Source organism: Vitis vinifera, chromosome 14, assembly GCF_030704535.1.
Source record: "Vitis vinifera cultivar Pinot Noir 40024 chromosome 14, ASM3070453v1".
NCBI lineage: Eukaryota > Viridiplantae > Streptophyta > Magnoliopsida > Vitales > Vitaceae > Vitis > Vitis vinifera.
The window spans coordinates 8,794,230-8,816,033 of NC_081818.1; the positions used below are offsets into that span (position 1 = coordinate 8,794,230).

Sequence of the window (21,804 nt, forward strand, 5' to 3'; positions counted from 1 at the left end):
GTACATGTTGGAGGGTGTTTATAATGTCTCATATTGGATAGGAAAAAAAAGTTTCCAGTGTTATATAAATATGAGTTCTTCTTAACCTTGTAAACGCGTTTTAAAGTCATGAGAACCCCTTTGGGTTCAACACGGACAATATCTATACTGTTAGGTGCAGGTCGTTACACTTAATATATTGATTAAGGGTTTAATACACTTTACCCCCCAACCTATAGCGTGTCTTGCACATTGCCCCATCGAGTTCAAAATCGAGCAATGTACCTCCCAACCTTTATAATTGCATGCAATGTGCATTTTTTGAGAGACAACGTTGATTTTTTTAATATAAAGGTATGTGCTATCCACGTGATCGATGGCAAAATGGTGAATTTTTTGGGTTTATTACACTTTACCTCTCAACATATAATGTGTTTTGCACATTGCCCCTTTGAGTTTCAAAATCGAGCAATGTACCCTTCATAATTTATAATTGTATGTAATATGCATTTTTTGAGAGACGACGTTATTTTTTTTTTATATAGAAAGACATGTGTTTTCCACATGACCAAGGGCAATATGGTCAATTTATAAAACTCTAACCAGTCTTCTTTTCCTTCATTATTCTTCGTCTCTATTTTTTTCTCTCTTCTTCCTATTTCCATTGTGATCAATGCTAGATAAGCATTTGGACATCTGATTTTCACCTATAAAAAGATACCCACCAAGGAAAAGTTTTGGTTTTGCTAAAATTTTTGTCAAAAATTTTATGGAATTGTGTGATGTGGATTTTCTATATTCTTGATTTGGGTTTTTTCAAAAAGCTTGGTTTTTTTTTTATCTTTGGTTGTGATCGACAATCATACAGAATTGAAGTGTTTTTTTTCCCTCTTTTAATTCTATCTTTTAGAAGGTCTGGAGCTTTGACATTGAAATTAGATTTTCAACTCCTTATAGCCATAAACCTGATTTGGAATTTGGGTTTTTTTTTTTTTTTTTTTCATCACATCCTTCCTTAAAGCCCATCTCTGAATACTTACCCTAGTTAGGTTTCAAGGCTGAAATTTCAAGAAATGTAGTCATCGATTGGGGAAGGAGAGAGAAAGAGTGAAGAAAAAAAAAGAACAAAGAAAGAGGAGAGCAGACTAGTTAGGGTTTTATAAATTGAACATTTTGTCCTTGGTCACGTGGAGAGCATATGCCTTTCTATAAAAAAAAATAACATCGTCTCTCAAAAAATGTGCATTGCATACAATTATAAATGATGGAGCATACATTGCTTGATTTTGATACTCAATGGGGCAATGTGCAAAACACATTATATGTTGGGGGGTAAAGTGTAATAAACCCCAAAAAAATTGGCCATTTTGCCCTCGATCACATGGAGAGCACATGTCTTTCTATTAAAAATTTTTACGTCATCTCTCAAAAAATGCACACTGCATGCAATTATAAAAATTGGGGGGAGGGGGGGGGGGGGGGGGTACATTACTTTGATTTTAAACTCGAGGAGGCAATGTGCAAAACATGTTATAGGTTGGGGGGTAAAGTGTATTAAACCCATTGATTAATTATTTAAGATAATTAATTAATTAGTTAAAAAAAACAAAAAATTAGAATCTTTGGGCTAAAATATTATTTATTCATTTTCTTCTAAATAGTTATATGAAACAAGATCATAAACTTTCAATTGGTATCAAAGTAGAAAAAAAATTTAAAAATTAATTTTTTCTTCAATTCCTATTTTTTATCTTGTTTTCGTGGAATTTAAAGTAATAGTAATAAATAAATAAAAACTTGCTTTTGATTTATGAAAAAGTTTTTCATTATTGGGAAAGATTGCATAAAGAAAATAAAAGGTTAAATAAAAAAACTCAAGACACACAAATCTTTATGTGAATCTTTGTACCTTGAATAAAAGAGGCAACAAAAAGTAATTGTTATTTTGAACAAAGAAAAATCATCACTTTCCAATAAAGTTATCTTCTCAAAAAAAGAAAGTCATGTGTGTCATAAAAGAGTTATTGATTGTTCAGGTAAATAATTTCAAGAAATAATTATCTTATAAGGAAAAATTTAGTTCCAAGAAAAATAAAAAAATCAAGGAAATGACTAAGAGTGATTCCAAGTCAAGTGGAAGTGAATCATCAAACTCAGATGATAATAGGTATGAACAAAATGAAAATTATCTTGTTTTTATTTCTTCTACCAATTCTAACTTAATTCTTTAAATGCATTGAAATTGATGAAAATCCTGATCATGAATTTGATACTTTAACTATAATATATCAAACCTTATTAGAAGAAAGTTTGAAAATAAAAGTAAAAAGCTTAAGGGTAAATTATTGATAATTGAAAATATATGTTTTAAATGATTCACTAAAAGCTAATAATTCAATTTATATATTTTTTTATGAAAACAGAATACAAAGCAAAATATTTACAAATTTGATTGAAAGACAAGGTACAATAATCTTCCAAACCAAACTTTGTAACATCTTTAAGAAAATTTTACCACTAAATGATCAACTTTATATTACAAATACATTTCTTAGCTAAACAATATGTTATTCTATTTTCTTCCCTATAAATATGAAGACAATCGTAAATATTAAGCTAATAATTCTAATTTGCTTAATGGAAACTCTACCTTAAAAAATGAAAAGAATATTTTTTTTTTGTTTGAAAAGATAAGATTTCTAGAGAATGAGCAAAACTATACACTTGAGAAGATAAATCCCTAATTGAGGACTAAGATATTAAATAAAGTCATTAGGAGAGGAAATTTGTTGGAGACAAAAGAGACCTAAAAACAACATTTGTTTAGGACCAGGAAAGCGTGTCATCCCTAAAACCTCCACGACCGACTCCCTAATGCACCATTTTTAACAAACCTAGACATGAAGAAAGTAGGTGCTATAGTAGACTCTTCAAAAGGTTTCAATCACATATGAATAGACTAACAAATGAGTCTAACTTCCTTAAGAATAAAGTCTTGAACACGAAAAAAGGGAGGAAAATCTCACATTAGGTCTAGGACCAAGAAGACTTAAGTAAACACATTTATTAAGATTAAGCAAGTTTGATTTGGAAAAAATGACCCTTTTGTGATTCAAAGTAAAGGTTTGGTCAATGCAAAGGTCGTCCCTTTAGGTTCTCATAGAACTTCTACTCCAAAGAAATCATTAAGAGCTTTCTCTTCCACTTAGCACATCTTGCCTCATAGCCTAGGGCTTTTTTTTAATGTCTTATGTTTTAGGGTGTGCTTGGATGTAAGATTTAGGGTGTGCTTAGATCTAAAAAGAATGGAGGAAAAATAAGTGTACCTTTTCTAGTTTTTTTTTATTAAATTAAAATTTTGGATGATATTTGATAATATATGTACTTAAAACAAATAAATGGTTATTAAATTTAATTGTATTACATAAAATTATATACGTAACTCAGGGGCATCTCACTTCACTAAAGCTTGTGCCTTAGTTGCGCCTTTGCATCTTAGACTCTAGAAGGACTTTGCACCTAAGGTGCATTTTGCGCCTTTTTAAACTATGATTTCAATAATATAAATATGTTGACATTGTCATGCTATTCATAATTTAATTCTCATAATATTTATGCCATGTCTTACACTTAAAGTGACAACATATCATTATCACTCATGCTTTTCAATATCATTCTTCATATGATATTTACATTATGAATTAAATTCAAAGGTCTAATTTTAATAAGTTTATTTGGATACTAATGGCATATAGGAGACTGGCTAGAAGGAGATCCAAACAAGACTTACTAAAGCACTATGTTGTCTTTAGTTCATCAATTGAAGCTAATGGTTCATCGAGTCATCCACCAATAGAGTATACCAAAAGTGTATCCCATTGATCGATGTTCTATAGAATATAAACATTTCAAATATTGATGGTGTATGGTATTTTCCTTTATTTAAAAATTTTAGATAAGTAATTATTTTTAATATATGATGGTCTTTGTTCACTATTTTTAATCTCAAATATTCTATTAGGTGTGAGACATTCCAAAATCAATGTCCACGACCATAGGTGACGGACATTGACTTTTAGCCCGTTGAAATTTGGCGGATCATGAAAACCATACTCGGGTAGAAAAATACGATACGATTTGCCCCGCCCCGAATCAAGCCCATATACCAATTCCTCGTCCGAGTCGACTCAATGGACACGCCTTCCGTGGTTTTGTATCGATTCCAGGGAGACAGTGAGGTAGAACTGTTTGTGGGAGGGTTGAAGATGGGGAGCTTCTTCAGGTTCAGAGCATTTCTCTTGTTGATTTTCGCTGTAACCCATCTCTGCTGCAATTCCGTTGCATACGGTTCATCCTCGGCATCTTCTTCTTCCACCACTATGCACACCAACAACTGGGCTGTTTTGGTCTGCACCTCTCGCTTCTGGTAATTCCATTTCCCTTCCTTTTCCCTCTCATTTTAAGCATCAAATTCATCATTTTTTCCACGATGAACAATACCCATGTTTTATTTTTCTCCAATTTCATGTTTTCGCGCTTCTGATTTGTTATTGACAACAGACAACATTGAGGAAATTAAAGATTGGAAATATTTGGATTCAGGTCTGATGGGAAAATGTGGGCGAGAGTTTGAGTAAATTCATTTATCAAATTATGAATGACAAATCCATTGCATTACTCATTTGTCTTATTAGGGAATTTCCAAACTTTTTCAGAAATATTACAATTATGTGGGATTATTTCAGATTTAATTGGGGAATATGAGGAATACTTTTAGTAAGATTTAATTATGAAATTATGAGTGAGAAAACCATTGCATTAGTTATTAGGATCATTGGGGAAGTTTTGGTATTGCTCTGAGTATGCAAACAATTTGCAGTATATATTTGGGTTCTACTTGTCTTTTGCAAATGATTAATGTATAGCAACTACTTTTCCCATCTATTGAAGTTCAATCTACCGGGCGTCTTTGTTCTCCATTGTCTATGTGATTAGTTAATTCCATTATCTTATAATGACGTTTGAAATAGGCCAGTTGCTTCTTCATAGCATTCTAAATTAGTCTATTTTGTTTGCAGAGCATTTTTTACATGAATTGATATTGTTCATTTTTTATTTATATTTTTTCCTATTTGGAGTAATGAATTCAGTCTAAAGGATTAATATTTGCCTTCAAATGCTATGAGAAACAAAAATAGAAACACAGAATAAAATTGAATTGCAGCAAATTCCATATCTGATATTCTTAAGTTTGTGTATAGACAATGCACCAAGGATGTTGCTTTGATTTGAAATGATGAGAGAATACATAATACACAGGATGCCTCAGCTTGTGTTGAATATTCAGCGTGGTTTTTAGTTTTACGTTCTTTGTCGAAGAGCAAAGACTCTGGCTTTCAACTTTAGTTTGTACTTCCACATGAAACATTATTTAATTTGTAAGTGGTCCTCAGGCCTATTATTGCATTGGAACATGATTATACCTTTCCCCTTCTTAACAAGCTCGTGCATTAGTAATCTGTCACAAAATAAAATCTTCCTTTAGTTATTTATGTGAAGAATAGTTACACCAGTGAGCTTCTTGTCATGAAAGCAAACTGCTAACTTCTTTCATTTACAAGGAAGAGGTTCTCAGGCCTATTTTTTTCATTATAATGTGTTTATACCTTTCCTCTTCTTAATAAACTGCTGCATGAGTCAGCTATCAGAAATGAAATCTTCCTTGAGCTATTTACAAGAAGAATAGTCACATCAGTGAGCTTCTTGGTGTGAAAGTAAGCTGTTTAACTTCTTAATTCTTAGCTCAATGGCTGCCAACCACTTTCTTGTCTGATTGTATTGTATCATCGACTAGTTTGATCCCATGATAGTTGAGACAGATGCATTCTTATTTTACTGTGACATTAATCATGCTACTGTTCTTCAGGTTTAATTATAGGCATATGGCCAATACTTTATCCTTGTATAGGTAATCATCTTCCTCTTTTTTATTTCCTCCTTTCTTTCAGTTCATGAAGTTTTCTTTTTTCGTTTTTTCTTGTGAATGAGCCGTTTTCTTTTCTTTTCTTTTCTTTTCTTTTCTTTTTTCTTGTTCTTCAGGACAGTTAAACGGCTAGGAATACCTGATGAGAGGATAATACTTATGCTGGCCGATGACATGGCTTGCAATGCTAGAAACAAGTATCCAGCGCAAGTCTTCAACAATGAAAATCACAGACTTAACTTGTATGGAGATAATGTTGAGGTGAGTTTGTGTCTTTACTTGGGCCCTAGCTTATTTTTTGAAAAGACATCTTATTGTTAGATTTGGCTTTAGTCTCATTAGAAACCGGTAAAAGATTAGCATTCCACTAAGAAGAAGTTTTTTTCATTAAGATTCATACTAAAATAATGGCATTAGTCAAAATAATTGAACATTAATTGTAAACATTCACCATGTTTAGTGTACTTTGCACGATAGTGGTTGCAAAGTTGTTGGACTACAAATTTTATAAATTCATGGAAGACATTCATGAGTTTGGTATTTTAGAGAAGAGCCTCTTCAAGTCTTACTTATTGAAAGGGTGGGAAAAGGATATTAATGATTTTAAGCCAACTAGTTTGATTGTGGGTATGTACAAACTTTTGGCAGACTTTGGTGAACAAGGTTAAGAAGGTCATTGAAAAAGTGGTGTTAGTTTCTCAAAATGCATTTTTGGAAGTTAGGCAAATCTTGGATGTTATGTTCACAGTGAATGATGCTATTAATTCCTAAAAGGAAAAGAGTTTGATGGCAGTGGTGGCTTGCAAGCTGGATGTAGAAAAAGCCTACAACCATGTTAACCAAGACTTCTTTCTACAAACGATGGGTCAGAAGGTTAAAATTGAATTAGGTGGATCAAGTGTATCTCCATGGTTAGGTTCTCAATATTGGTCATGAAACTCTAACAAGCTTATTTCAGCTTTAGAAAGGGTTTGAGTCAGTGACCATATAATTGTGGTCAAAAATGGGAAAAAACTATCTACTCTAGATATTGTTAGAGATGCACATCTAAAAATGGTTACAAATATGAACTCAAGAACTTAAGGGATAAAAATCCCCTACAAAAGGAATCAACTGCATAGCTCCCCGTTTTGCTAACATATCTGCAACCTGGTTAGTTGCCCAATGAATCCAATAGATTGAACACCCTAACTCTAGAGTAATGTCAAAGATTTGGTGCAGCCACCTATCAAACCTCCGCAAGCTTCTCTCCTTATTTACCAATGTATCACTACTACAAACCCCCTTCTACTAGAAGGTTGGTTAAACACTCGGCTTTAGTCCTTCCATTAATGCTAAAATCTCCACATCAATTGCTAGACCCACCCCAACATTCAAGAGAATGCTTTCACTAATGTTCCATTATGATTCATAACTGTTCCTTTAGTTCTCAATTGTCTCAGGTTACCCAAAAAGCTTCTATCAAATTCGAATGGACACTTCTCATTAGAGGAGGCATCCATGTAGAGAATATCCCCCCAACCAACTTAGTAGATTTGCTTACTATGTTACAATTTAGTAGTATAATGCTGAAACAGGTGCCCGCAAATGGAGCGCTAGTTGTCTCCCACAGAGAAGAGGAGAAATATATTAGATTCCATATTACCTCCAAAGTACTCCATTTGTCCTAAAAAATCCTTGCATTTCTCTTCCACCATATAGTACTAATTTCCATGAGAATTGCAATCCCCCACAGTGAATTTTCCCTAGGAAGACCTCCAAAACCTTGACAAGCAATAGTCAGCATCTCCATAACACTTCTGGGTGGAACCCATTCAATCTTTGCCAGTCCAAACAACTTGTTCCCTAATGTCAGTGCTATTGAGCAATGCAGAAAGAGATGATCCACGAATTCTCCATGCCTCTTACTCATGAAACCCCATTTTGTCCTAAGGGCTTTGGATACACCTTTTAAGCTTTGTTAAGAGAAGGCTAGCAACCTAGAAAAAACATTTCTCTAAGGATGGAACGCTTACATTATCAAAAGTAACCCTTTTCCAGCTTATCTATTTACTTATGTCTTTGTTTGTGACTCCTAGGATGATGCATACTTGGTTGGAGAAGATTTAATGTAACTTCCTTTTGAGGGAGGGGAAAGGGAGGGGATGGGGCTGGAGGTGTCTTTAGGGTTGATGGTCTATTCAAATAAGGGTAAAGGAGGGTTATGTATTAGAAGCATTTTGACATCAGGTTAGGCTTTCACCTGGGAAATGATTTTGAAGATTCATAAAGAAGGTTGGGGGTTAGTGTCCCAATGAGGAGACAAAGGTGTATAGAGTAGGTCCTTGTCAAGACACTATGAAAGGTTGGATGGTTTTTGTTTTAGACAGGTCTCAAGTCTAAGTTTTGGTTTGATGTGTGGTATGTTAATTCCCCACCAGAACATGCCTTCCCTATATTGTTCAGTGTTGTTGCTCACATAAATGCTTGAGTTGTGAATGTTTGGATTTAGAGGATTGGAAGACATCATTGCAGTTCCTTACTTCCTAGGAATTTTCATGATTGGGAGTTGGAGATGGTGGAGTTGTTTCTTCAACAAATATAGTTGATGGGAGCTAAAGGGGGCTCTTTAGACAATTTAGTGTGGTGGCATGAAAGTGGGTACTTCTCTTTACATCCTTTTGTAAGTCATCATCTTTGGAAGTTTCTGGCACATTATATGGATCCATGAAGTCTGGGTTCAAGGGCCTCTTTAGAGGTTAGTTTCTTTCTTTGGGAAATAGTGTGGAAGAAGATTTTGATGACCAATCAACTTTAGCAGTGCAACTTAGTGGAGCATAAAGAGGAATCAATCAACCATATTCTCATCCATTTTGGGAAAGCCTGTAATTTGTCGGAGATTTTGTTCTCGCAATTTGAAATGCTTGGATGCTTGTGTGGTTGGTGAAGGATTTCTTGCTTAATTGGCATTGTAATTTGTAAAGGTGAGAGATACTAAAAGGTATGGAAGATGACACATTTCTGTTTGTATTGGTGAATTTGAAAAGAGTGAAACCATAGAATTTTGGGCCTTGAGAATCTTTCATCAGAATTCTGTTTGAACAACCTAAGAATTGAGGAGATTAGCATTTCTTTTCTAGAGTTTATTGTTTGCTTATGGTAGTGGCAGCTTTAGGACCTTTGTCTTATTTTGTTTTTTGTCTTTTGATGCACTTTATATACCTTCTTTGTACCTAGGTTGCACCCCCTTTCTCGTTAGGTGCTTATTGATATACATTTATAACTTGCCTATAAAAAAAATTCAGGGTTATTTGCTTCTACTTTGTAGACCCTCTTTTCCAATTTAGAAAGTGTTGATGTCCCTTTTTGGCACAAGGTGTCCCACATAATCAATGAATGGTTTCACATGAATCATGGCATGTAAGCTCTATGTAATAAATACCAGTCATCGAGCATCTCATATCCAAAGTTTTGGAGTCTTCCCATCTCCCTGTAGTCAAGGTGGGAAATGACTATAAAATGGTCAAAAACCATCTTGGTACAAGTTTTGTAGGGACATGGGTTAGCAAGAACGGATTTAGTGTCTTATTATTGACAAGATTAGACTTTGGATCTCTATTAGAGAGATTTCATTCTCCTGTCATAATGGATGACAAAAAGTCGGCAGATAATATCAAGCTCCTCATTTGTAAGATTCTCCGTGGGATCACGGCTAAATTCTCCAAACCCCGTATCTCCTCTCAAGATTCTCCTCTCACCCTCTGATGAACATGAAGATTTGTAACTTTCTTGCATAATTTGCTATTTTATTTTCTTTCATGCAATTTCATTGTCTTCTCTAGAGACTGATGTTCTTAGCTGTGTCTTGAGTGTTTTTAAATGCCAATACAAGAGCTGGAAGTATAGTAGGATTATTGAATGGATTTAATCCTTAAAAATTTAGTCATTAGAGGAATTAACTCAATTTGCATGGTCAGAAAAACTCTTTAGAGAAATATTTCTAATATTTATTCACAAAGTACTCAGAAGAATTCTCCACTGCGACTTTTTAATACACACATTCATACATACATACATATCTCTAAATCCTCTTTAAAATAACTAGATGAAGACTTTTGACTGTTTTACGTCTTTTTAAATGTTGTGCAATTCTTTGGAGACATGAGAATATTCTGGCTCTTTTGCTGCTTTTTAAAAAATTTTGGTCCTAGAGGCATAAAAATATTGTCTTTTACTTTTTTTTAAAAAAATTTCCAATCCATCAGAGACATGTGAATATTTCTATCATGTTGATGATTGTATTGATTTCAAATGTTATATGGGCATCCTTGTGCGTGCTAAGGAGGAGCTTTGGAAAAAAGTGCTTCAGGCTAAGTATGGGCAAGAGGAGTTTGGGTGGAGGACAAGGAAGGCAAATGGGGTGTTTGGAGTTGGTGTTTGGAAGGAAATTTTGAAGGAGTCCGTTTGGTGTTGGGAAAACATGGTGTTCAAGGTGGGAAAAGGCAATAAAATAAGGTTTTGGATTGACCCTTGGTGTGGAAACAATGTGCTGTCCCAAGGCTTCCCGGACCTCTTTTCCATGGCTGCCCAAAGGAACGTCACTGTGGAGGATTATTGGGATCAGAATCTGGGTCATGGAGGGTGGAATTTAAGGCTGCTAAGAGACTTCAATGATTGGGAGCTGGGGTTGGTGGGCAATATGTTAGCTGAGTTGAGGAATTATAGAGTAACTATGGAGGAAGACTCGGTTCTTTGGAGGGAAGGAGCGAACGGGCTGTTTAAAGTCAAGGAAGCGTATAAGGTGTTGGCTAATGCTGAAGGAGCGGACTTCCCTCATAGCAATGTTTGGGTGGACAAAGTTCCAACAAAAATTGCTTTTTTTGCTTGGGAAGCTACTTGGGGGAAGGTTCTTACTTTGGATAGGCTGCAGAGAAGAGGGTGGCAATTCCCTAACCGGTGTTTCTAGTGTGGATGTGAAGAGGAGACTATCAATCATATCTTAATTCATTGTACGGTGGCAAAAGGATTGTGGGATATCATTCTTGCGTCGTGTGGTGTACAGTGGGTTTTTCCAAATTCTATAAAGGAGGTTCTTAGTAGTTGGAAAGGCTCTTTTGTGGGGAGAAAAAGGAAAAAAGTGTGGAAATCCATCCTGCTTTTCATTTTTTGGACAATATGGAAGGAGAGGAATAGGCTAGCTTTTAAAGGGGGTGTGTTAGCTTTTCAGAAGTTAAAGACTTCGTTTGTGTATAATTTTTGGGGTTGGGCTAAAGTGTACATTGATATGGAGTCGAATTCCCTTATAGGTTTCTTGGAGTGGATAGCCTCCAAGTAGGGGTTGGGTTGTTTCGTTTTTTGTTTTAGGGGTTGTAGCCTTGTATACTTCCTGTATGCTTCTCGGCTTCTTGCCTTCTTTAATATATTCGCTTGCTTATCAAAAAAAAATGTTGTATGGGCATCCTTAACTGCAAGCATGTCTCCCTTTTCTGGATTTACGATAAATTTAGTTTATCCAGCTGTCAGCGATATATAAAGAAACATTTTCGCATTTCTCAATTATAGTTGTACAATTTTCTACACCTGTGTATCTTGGAGTGGATACTGATTTATTATCCTGCAAATCCCCAGGTTGATTATCGAGGTTATGAAGTGACAGTTGAAAACTTTTTACGGGTCTTGACTGGGCGTCATGAGACAGCTGTTCCAAGATCAAAGCGTCTTTTAAGTGATGAAGGAAGCCACATTCTTCTGTATATGACAGGGCATGGGGGAGATGAATTTCTAAAATTTCAGGACTCTGAAGAGCTTCAGAGTCATGATTTAGCTGATGCAGTGAAACAGATGAAAGAAAAGCGTAGGTGGGAGAATATTTATTTTTATGTTTGTTGCTTTTATGTTTGTAGAATTTTTTTTCTTAGAATAGAACTAAAAGAAAATGCTTTGTAATGGCTATAACAACTTTTAGTTATCCCATTCTCCAAACCTATATGATAAACACTCCCTTTAGTTTTAAATTAAAAAAATTGCCCTTGAGACCTGGCTTTCATGGGAAAGTGTTGGGTGGAGATGAGAGGGGGTTCCATGTTTGAGTCCTAGCAATGACAAAAAATGGGGGAAAAAAAATGTTACCAGTAAAAAGAATAGTTTTAAATTTAAAAATGTAGTTATTGGATGAATATGAATTAAGGTTCAATCTTACTCTGAATAATATCTGTGAAAAAATTTTCTATATACAATCAGTTTATTGACTCATTTAATTGCACAACTTTGTGACTGGTCAATATTAGTGGTTGCTTCCAGCTAATAAGCTCATATATTGTTGGTGATATTATAATGTTAGGTTCAAGGAGTTGTTAATAATGGTAGACACTTGCCAAGCTGCCACTCTCTTCTCACAGGTCTGTGAAAGATTTCAAATTGGATTATGTTTTACATATGTAATATTCAATTCACTCATATTCTTTTTTAAGTTTTCTGGGTGCAATCAAGTTTTTCATATAGTGGGAGGATAACTCACTTCGTTTGGCTTTTCAGTTAAATGATGGCTTTTCAGTTAGGTCTGAATGATTTCAAATTGGATTATGTTTTGCATATGTAATATTCAATTCACTCATATTCTTTTTTAAGTTTTCTGGATGCAATCTAGTTTATTCATATAGTGGAAGGATAACTCATTTAGTTTGGCTTTTCAGTTAAATGATAGCTTTTCAGTTCATATTGCTGAGAGAGCACAACAATCTTTTTATTTAGTTTGGCTTGGAGGATAACTCATTAATATTTGTTTCTTATACAAACAATCATTTAGCTGCTTGTTCATTGAAATTTAGAAGATTTATCTACCACTACTTCAGGATCTCATTCATCTTCTATAGCTATTGAATTGGATGCTAAGAAAATCATTGCATTACCATATTTATTACTAATGGTTGGCCATGTTTTCCCAGCCTTAGGAGGATAATGTGGTGGGTTTTAGAAAAGGCATATATCAGATATATTGAAGTGAGGATAAATGTATAATGGCCATCTCTAGCAGCATCACTGATCTCTTGATTACTTCCCTTCTGGAATTTAGTAGGAGCTTGAGCTGGAGTACATTGTAGAGGAGGGTCATCATATCTATTTTGTGGGTTATCTGGCATAAAAGGAATGCCAAAATCTTCCAGGACAGAAGGTGATTAGTAGGGCATTTATGGGAGATTGTTTCCCCCCCACTATGCTCAGGTGCTTGTAACTTGGTAGTTTGTCCTTGTTCTTCTGAATTGGCATCCTATTTGATGACCTCATGGAAGAGAAATAGTTATTAGAGCTGAGTGGCCTCCACCACCAGTTGGCCACCATAAGCTTATGTTTGATGGGTGTTTTTTGGGCATCTTGATGGAGATTGGGGGCCTCTTTAATACCACAAAGCCAGGATAATCAGGCCTTTCTCACATTCAGTTGGATTTGGCTTAACAGTTAAGGGAGAGATCTTAGCAGTTCTAGGTGGTGTAAGAGAGTTAAAACTGATCATTCTTTCTGCTAGTTTGGTAGAGAGGGATTCATCCACTGTATTTTCTTGGATGACTCATTAGAGGAGAGGGACCTCAGAGATATGACAATTGGATGCAGAGGATAGTGACACTGTCTACAGAAGTAGGCTGTTCATTCTCTTGGAAGCATACAGCAGAAAAATCAGGAAGCCTTATAGGTTGGTTAAGTGGGAAGCCTCTTATGCTTTGGGTTTTACAGGCAAGCACACCCCACTACACCCCCTCTTTACCATTTATTTTATTCTTTTTATCATTTTGCTCCTTTATTCTTTTGCTCCTCTTTCATCTTGGAAGGATTCCTCATCCTTCTTTTTACATATTCATATGTCTATGATATTATCTTTATTTCTTATCAGAAAAAAACATATGACTAAACAGCCCCAGCTATACAATTGTTCCCAAATATATGATTTAAATTTTGTGGCCACCAATGGTGGAGAAAAAACTATCTAGCCTTTACAGGTGAAATATGGTAAGAAGAGGCCCAGGTTTAAAAGACAGAGCTGGAGTTCGGAACATGTCACGGGAACCATTCAGCAATATTTTTGGGATAGGTCTGCTGGCTTTTTGGCTTTAAGGTGCAAGGAAGGTTAGGGCTATAAAAATTTTAGGGTTTTAAAAATTAGGGAAGCTATGAGTGTTTATGGTTAAAAATAAGAAAACAATGTAAAAATCAGTATAAAAATAAGAAAATAAAAATATTCTCAGGGTCATAGATTCCATTAGGCTTCACACTTAGGGTTAAGGTTACACCGATCAATGTTTCAAGAGCATTAATTGCTGTGGGAAAATTTCTAGATTGGTCTCTCTATTGAATAAAAGGAGAGCATTTTGTTTGTATAGGTTGCTGGTCAACTCTTAATTATAATTTGACTAATATTCCAAAATTGGAGAAGTTAATATCTCCTATAAAAATTTAGAGCCTTAATATTTGGAAACTTGTAAAACTAAACTAAAAGTAGTAAAAACCACATTTGTAGGGCCTGTAACACAACTGAGCCCATTCATTGAGGAAAGAAACTCATGGGCTGCTACTACAGCCAAACCTATAAAGATGAAATTCCCAAATATCTCAACTCCATTGGACCTTGAACAAACTCTAGAAAATTGAACTAAAAGCATAAAATCCTAAGATAAGCCAAGCTCAGTCACTTGAAGTGCCAAGTAGGGTCTGCATCCTCCAACATGTGCCAAATTAAGGTTTTGTCTTTACAATCCTTTTTACACCTTTTTTTTTACATGATGCACTTTTGTCATTATAATGAGGCGTAAGACTCAGATACAACATGTAAGTATAAGTTCATTTTTAAAAAGAATATCAAGATAAGAATATAAATAAAAGGAAAGGGTAGATGTCTTCAAGTTCTAGACAAGCTTAAGCATCGAATTTATATTGTGTACAATGAATAATTATGTTCTGTTCACTCCTCCACAGACTTCCATCCTCACCTACATGAAAAACTTTATAAAAATAACCTAATCTTCTATTTCAGGAGTCCCAACTCTCACAGGAAACATACCTCATCTCACCACCACTAAATGATATTTCTCTTCCTCATCCATGCCTTCGTGTAAAAATTCCTTCATATCCTCCAAAGTCTATCTCTCACCAAAGTTGTACTTCAAAAAAGCAATACAAATAAGTACAGGAGCCGCATAAGACGATACTTCTTTTGAAAGATATTTCTTCCATCCTGAGTACCTTTGCTCAAACATTATTCTAAGCATTGGATTTTCTGTAGAAGTTAATTGCTTTTGCTTTTGCTTTTTGAAGATGCACATTTATCTAAATTGTCTGTGCTTCTGAACTTCATCATCCATTTATGGAATGTTTGATGCAATTCTGGATTGTTTTGGAAATTCTCAGCTTTGAGTGTAGTTTTAGAGGTATCTAAAAGATGTTATCTGTAAGCATCAATCTTTATGCAGAATGACTATAATTTGTTGAGTATTGCAGCTTCATTCACCTGGTGTCTTGGCAATTGGAAGCAGCATGAAAGGTGAAAACTCGTACTCGCATCACTTGGACTCTGATGTAAGTGTGATTCTTTTTTTTTTTTTTCTTTTGGATAAATAGGTGTGATCTTAGCAGCATTTTTACCATTTTCATACTTCAATTTATACCTTGCACCACCAAACAGTTTATATATTGGTCCATATTTGTCTCACTTTCAGCTTCTTGAGCACCATATATTTATCCTTATATGTAAGCTGTTTCTTTGATGTAGGTTGGTGTTTCTGTTGTAGATCGCTTCACTTTTTACACGCTTGCCTTCTTTGAGAAGCTAAATATGTATGATAATGCTTCATTGAGCAGGTATATTGTGGTAAAACTTTATGCTTGTAACAAAATAGAAAATAGTAGCTTTTCATTTCAATATGTAGTCTCCAAAGTCTCTCCACCCTTTTTGCCAATTTTTTGGTTATTTTTTATGCCAATTCTTTTATTGTTTTAGATTTTCTAGGATACACTTTTCTTTGCCCCTTTATGGGTTGCCTTTTGTAGAAGATTTGATTTTATGAAATTTTCATTTTTAAATGCATGTCTTTTATGTCCCTTGGAATTGTCATACTACCAATGCATTTAAAAAGAAAATGTGGAGTGTAAATTTGTGATGTGAAAGTTGGAATTATGGTTAGATATCTATCTAGGAAGAAGTTAGTTGGATTGATTATAGACAGAAATAGGATGTTATTTGAGCATACTTGGTGTTTCTAAGCATGTTTTGCATGTCGTTGTATTTATAGAAATAAGCTTGTGCAGGATTTTTATACTATGTTATTAGTTGGGAGAAGTATTATGTCATTGTGGAGAGCAAAGAGTTCTTCATTGCATGACAAGCAAGTGGTTGGACTAGCAATTTGTGAAGAGAAAATCTAGTCTACATTGCTCCAAAATGAAAAAATTAGTAGAGTACTAAGAGACCTTGAATAGGCTATGATACCATGTGAAAATAATTATTTTATTATTGATTCATTTTTAAGAAAATGACACACCATTTATCGTGTACAATCCTACAATATTAGGAAACTAAATTACACAAAATGAGGAAGTTGACTAATTTTGATAAATTCTTTACCCTACAAATTAGGGAAAATAAAATAAGGAAGTATACAACTTTACAATCTGGGAAACCAGGAAATTAATTTCATATAGCTATACAATCTCGTAAATCAGGGAAGTAATTCCTTGGTACTTCCAATTAGATAGTCAATTTTTCTCTATTTATTTATTTTGGGTTTTCATCACTTAATGCTTGATATTATAATATAAAAAATTATCTTTTTCTTATTTTATTTTCATTTCAATTATTATTTCACCTGGGAATTGCCTAGGTACCTAAGTTAGCACTTGTCCTACTAGCAAACCATCATGTAACCCCACCTATGCATTTTTACTTTTGACAACCATGGAAGGGGGTTTTATCTGTGGATGCAGTGAAAACACCCATTAAGAGTTCCCAAAGAAGAAGAGTCTTACTGCAATTTCAAGCCCTATTTTATGCAATACCTGTAAAAGTAAGATTTAGATGCAAATTGCAGTTTGGATGGCCCTGGAAGTTTCAAAATGCTTTCTCCCTGAAGGCATGAACTTCTGACAATATGTATACCTGACTATCTATCACAAGTCCATACATAGTGGCTGAACCAATGATCTAAAAATTCTAGTAATTTGTCTGTTGTATAACAAACCAGAATCTTCTGCCATTCCTCCTAGTCAAGTATCTTTTCCATTTTGATGTATCCCTTTTTTCAGGGAAAAAGAGTGAAAAAAGGTTCTGGAGTTATTTACTCTATTGAATTTTATACCTCTACCTTCCTAGACCTTGGTACTATTTTCTGCTACTCCTTTCCATCAGAGTTGTGCTTGTGATGCATGAACTTATCTTCCAAATGATGACGAATGACTTGGTCAAATGATGATAAATATTAAATCCCATCCACTCATGGTTTATTTACCCGGAACTTTTTCTACCCCAATTTTGTTATAACAAAAACCAGAAGCTCTTATTCTGATGGAAACATAAGGGTTTGTTAGGAAAGTTGCTTTGGATGTTTGGAGCTGACAGGGTCAATATCATGGGGAAATTTGGAGAGGGGGATGGTGGTTGGTGTTCAATCATTGACAGGAGGTCCATCAATTTGGGTTTGTGGAAAGCCATTAAAAGAGGTGGGATGACTTTGTAGGCCCAAACTAGCATCCATGGAAAATGGGGGAAAGACAAAGTTATGGCCTAATGTCTGATGTTAAGAATCCTCACCAAAGGACCAGAGGTGTTGAATTGCAGCAAACATGGATGCTGTGGTTGCCAATTCTTGGAGTGTAAAGGGAAGTCTTGGTCATTGAAATCTCAGGTTCCTTGGAAGTTTCCGTGACTGGGAACTAGAGTTGGTGGACGCTTTATATCAAGTCTTTCTGAAATAGCAGTTTTCGAGGATAGTAAGGGTAAGTTATTATGGATCCCTTCAGGAGTGATTTCTTTTGGTCAAATAATTCCGAAGCTTTCTTTGTGGGCCTATATTTCTTTCCCCTTGCTGGCAGTATGGGGGTCAAATGCTTCATCTAAGGTTGGTTTTGTCATATGGTGAGGCATTCTGGCAGAAGATCCTTACCATTGACTAGCTTGTATTTGTTCAGGATTTTTGTGACTGATGTTGCTTGTGCAAACAAGAGTGCCAGCTAGTCATCTGTTCAACCACCGTGGGATGGCTCGTAGTCTATGATCACTGCTTTTATCCTCCCCCTGGGGTCTCAGGGGTGCTGCCTGAGTTAGTGAAGTGGTCATCGTCTAAGTGGAGAGGAAGCCCTTTTTTTTCATTTTGGTGGTAAGAGAAGATGGAAAGTTTGGGGAGGAACGCCTTACCTAAGCTTCATTTTGGTGTTTGGAACTGGACCTAAAAAGTATTGTTGTCAAATCTTTCTTCTTGTGTACCTGTGTGACAGCCATTTTATGAGGCCCCTATCATTATTCTCTGTTTGTTGATAAAAGGAAAGACAATTGAAATTTATACAATCTTTCAGCCCTTGCTCATGTAGAGAAAACAAATGAATAATGTCTACAGATGCCTTCTTCGGATGTTGTTTCAATCAAAGAAAATGAATATGATGCATGTTTTTGTGTTCTACTGCTGTTTAATGTGGCATCATGTGATTTAAATGTTTGTTCAATACATCTAACCAAGTAATTTATGGGTTTGTGGTTGTTTTGCAGTCTTTTTGGTTCATATAATCCAAATATGTTGATGTCAACAGCTTATTACCGAATGGATTTATACGAAAGACGGCTGGAGGAGGTATGCATGTTTCAGACTAAGCTCTGATGCTACCAATCTTCTTATTCTAAATTTATTGGTATTGTTTGTCTATATTCATGTTTGCAAGGTAAAATGAATTATATCATGGCATCCTTTGTTAAAGAATCCCCTTGTGTGAAAGATCAGGGTTTCATCACCTTTACGTGGTCCACTGTCTCAAAATTCTTAGCAGGAATCTTTGCTGCCAGTCTCTTTGTTTCTTTGCCAGATTGTGTTTTGCATTTTGATCGAGAATTAGCTAATGTGTTTTTGGGAAAATTGAGCACAGGGTACCAGGACTTCTTTTTCTTGGTAAATTTTAAACAAAAATGTTATTGTACAATATTCAATTTCACAGAAAGCCCAAAAATCATTCTCTTGCCTTTTCTTAACCAAAGACAATATTGTAAGCTACAAGGTGCCACAAGGTTAGGGCTTATTGTAAGACAAATCAAACACAAAGTTCTGTTTCCATTTGTATTGCACCTGCAGGAAAATGAGTTAGATCAAATCTCTCCAAGATATGACGGTTGATTAGCCCTTGCAACCCAATCATGATTGACCACTTCCAGAGTTTTCTTTTATCGAAAACTTGATTTATTTGTGAATGGACTTGTGAAACCCCTTCCCCTTCATTCCCCATCTCCACATCAACCCTTCACCACTCAAGCCAAGCCCCAAGATCAATTGTCCACTTTTACACAACTCTCACTGATCTCTCTCTTTCTAGGTACCTGTAACAAACTTCTTTGGCTCGGTCATGGAAACAATTCACACTGTCTCTGCTTATAGGGCCCCCTCAGGCAAAAACTCTGACAAGGATAAAATCAAATTATCATTGGATCAATCAGTTGGGCTGGACAAGAAAAGAACATTAACAAGTTCAAATGTTCAGGATCAAATTAATAACTCAAACACAAAGGTGAGCTCTGCAATACCTCCTCATAGTCATCCGCATATCTTCTTTTGTATTTCATGCAGTGATTTGAAAGATGGCAAGGCACTCATGCTGCAGGATCAACTTGGTGTTTTTGAACATTTATGGTGTACTTTTCTCAACAAAGCTGAAAAGATTGAAGATGTTGATATTTTGGTGAATTATGGACTGGTAATAATGCTCCCACTAGTAGCTGTTTTCACTTGGCTGTCACGTTGAAGGTTTGTAGTAGCATCAGTTGTTTGATTTCCTTCTTATCCAAATGCTGAAAACATACTTGAATGTTTTGCATATTCATGGAAAATCCAAACACACCCTAAAATTTTGTATTTGATTACCCTTTGCCTCCAAAACCTATTGAGTTCCCAAACAGAATATTATTCTTAAAAACAATTAAGAATTATTTTTAAGAATTGTTCTTAAAAACTTTTTTTTTAGAACCATTTTCGAAAATGTTGCCAAACAAACTCTGATCCACCTGATCTTGGAAAAATGTATTACAGAAAACTGTTGCAAGTATGAAGATCTGAGCATTGGAGGATGCAATAGGGGATGTATGTTACTGCCTAATCATTGTTTGATGAGCAGACCGGCATGGTGGACACTGGACAAGGTTGGGTCAGAGAACCAAAATCAAACACCTTTGACTAACACTTGATACCCTACTTGGGAAAGTTGCTAACCACACATGTCAGTGACTAGTGTTGAACATCTTGAATTTATAATTTTTCTTTCTCTATTTGTACCGATGTATGCCCAGATTATGACATTCATAGAAGCCTGCTACAAATTTGACAATGGGCAGTGCTGCTTGCAAAAATATATTGCAGATTTTAAGAGCCTGATAATTTTGTAGTCAATTTGGTTGCTTGTTGGGGTAGTGATGAAGTTCAAATTTTTGAAATGACTGTTTCTCTTTGATGATTCTTTGATCTATCTGTTTGTCATGCCACAAAACTTCTGAGGTAAAAGGAAAAAAAAAAGAAAATAAATAAATAAATAAATTGTTTGTGTAATCATAGTTCTTTTCTCAAGGATTAAAATTTAGGAAATTATGAAAATATTGATGGATGGATTTTACGAAATGTTGGGAAGTATCAGAAATATTATACGGGAGTTTTAATAAATAAATAAATAAATAAAAAATAAAAAAAGACTGATAAGATGGAAATTGATCAAAACTTTAAAAAAAAAAATTAGAAAGATATTACTAAATTAATGATCCATCTAATTTGAATCTACATGATAAATATAAAAGAAATGATAACATATGTCTATTTTATTTTTTATTTTTTAAAATATTTAGTCTTCATTATTATGTCACCATGGATTCTAAATAAAATTTATGCAAAAAAAAGTGTTTGTATCAAAGTTTTTAAAGGCGAAAGCGTAAGGCGAGGCGTAAGCCTCGAGGTGTTGAGGCGTAAGCTTTTTGAGCCTCACATTATATAATTAATTAATATTTTTAAATATATAAAATAAAATAGCATAAATAGAAACATGAAAACAATTCATTAGAATCATAAAATAAAAAAGCATACTAGTATTCTACTTTCATAAAAAAAAAACCGTAACAAAGTCATAAAATAGATTCTAGATTCAACTATACTAATAGTTTCAAACTCTAACAAAAAACCATAACTAAGTCATGAAATAGAAAATAGAGTCAACCATAATAATAGTTCTAAACTTTTACAAAAAATCCATAACTAAGTCATGAAATAACAACTAGAGTCAATTGTTTCAACTTAAATCCTCATCTCCAAGGTCATCATCATCCTCATCCAATGTATCAATAGTAGGAAAATGTCCACTATCATGTATCCCCATTTCATGTAAATCTTCATTTTCATCACTTGGTGTCAAATTCAACTCCTTCTCTTTACCTTTGCCTCCACTTGTACCTAGCATAAAGAATTAATTAAGTGTAAATATTATAAGTTTTTTTATTATATTTAATCAAATTTATGACTTCAATTTTTGAGTACTTACTTGGTACTTCATTATGTTTCCTTTTGTAGGAATGTGAAGAAACCATGTGATCCGATAATGTTTCAGTCTCTTGGAAGTTAGATAACACAACTCTAATGGCATCAACACTG

At 34.7% G+C, this 21,804-nt stretch overlaps 1 protein-coding gene across 1 annotated transcript; it reads left to right on the forward strand.

Annotated features, from left to right (window-relative positions):
- Positions 1-4,149: 4,149 nt before the first annotated feature.
- LOC100853299 (uncharacterized) lies at positions 4,150-20,562 on the forward strand. Its single transcript, XM_003633644.4, has 11 exons — positions 4,150-4,405; positions 5,906-5,947; positions 6,079-6,223; positions 11,570-11,799; positions 12,282-12,339; positions 15,428-15,505; positions 15,699-15,787; positions 18,684-18,765; positions 19,496-19,687; positions 19,781-19,923; positions 20,206-20,562. Exons 1-10 carry the CDS (start codon positions 4,170-4,172, stop codon positions 19,919-19,921), a joined length of 1,293 nt encoding a protein of 430 aa, XP_003633692.1. The 5' UTR covers positions 4,150-4,169; the 3' UTR covers positions 19,922-19,923; positions 20,206-20,562.
- Positions 20,563-21,804: the final 1,242 nt, after the last annotated feature.

Excerpts from the sequence above, each read along its gene's own strand:
- LOC100853299 (XM_003633644.4), top strand. The coding sequence starts at position 4,170 with ATGGACACGCCTTCCGTGGTTTTGTATCGATTCCAGGGAGACAGTGAG. Across the intron at positions 5,948-6,078 it reads AATACTTTATCCTTGTATAG|GACAGTTAAACGGCTAGGAA; the intron begins GTAATCATCTTC and ends CTTGTTCTTCAG. Across the intron at positions 15,506-15,698 it reads CGCATCACTTGGACTCTGAT|GTTGGTGTTTCTGTTGTAGA; the intron begins GTAAGTGTGATT and ends TCTTTGATGTAG.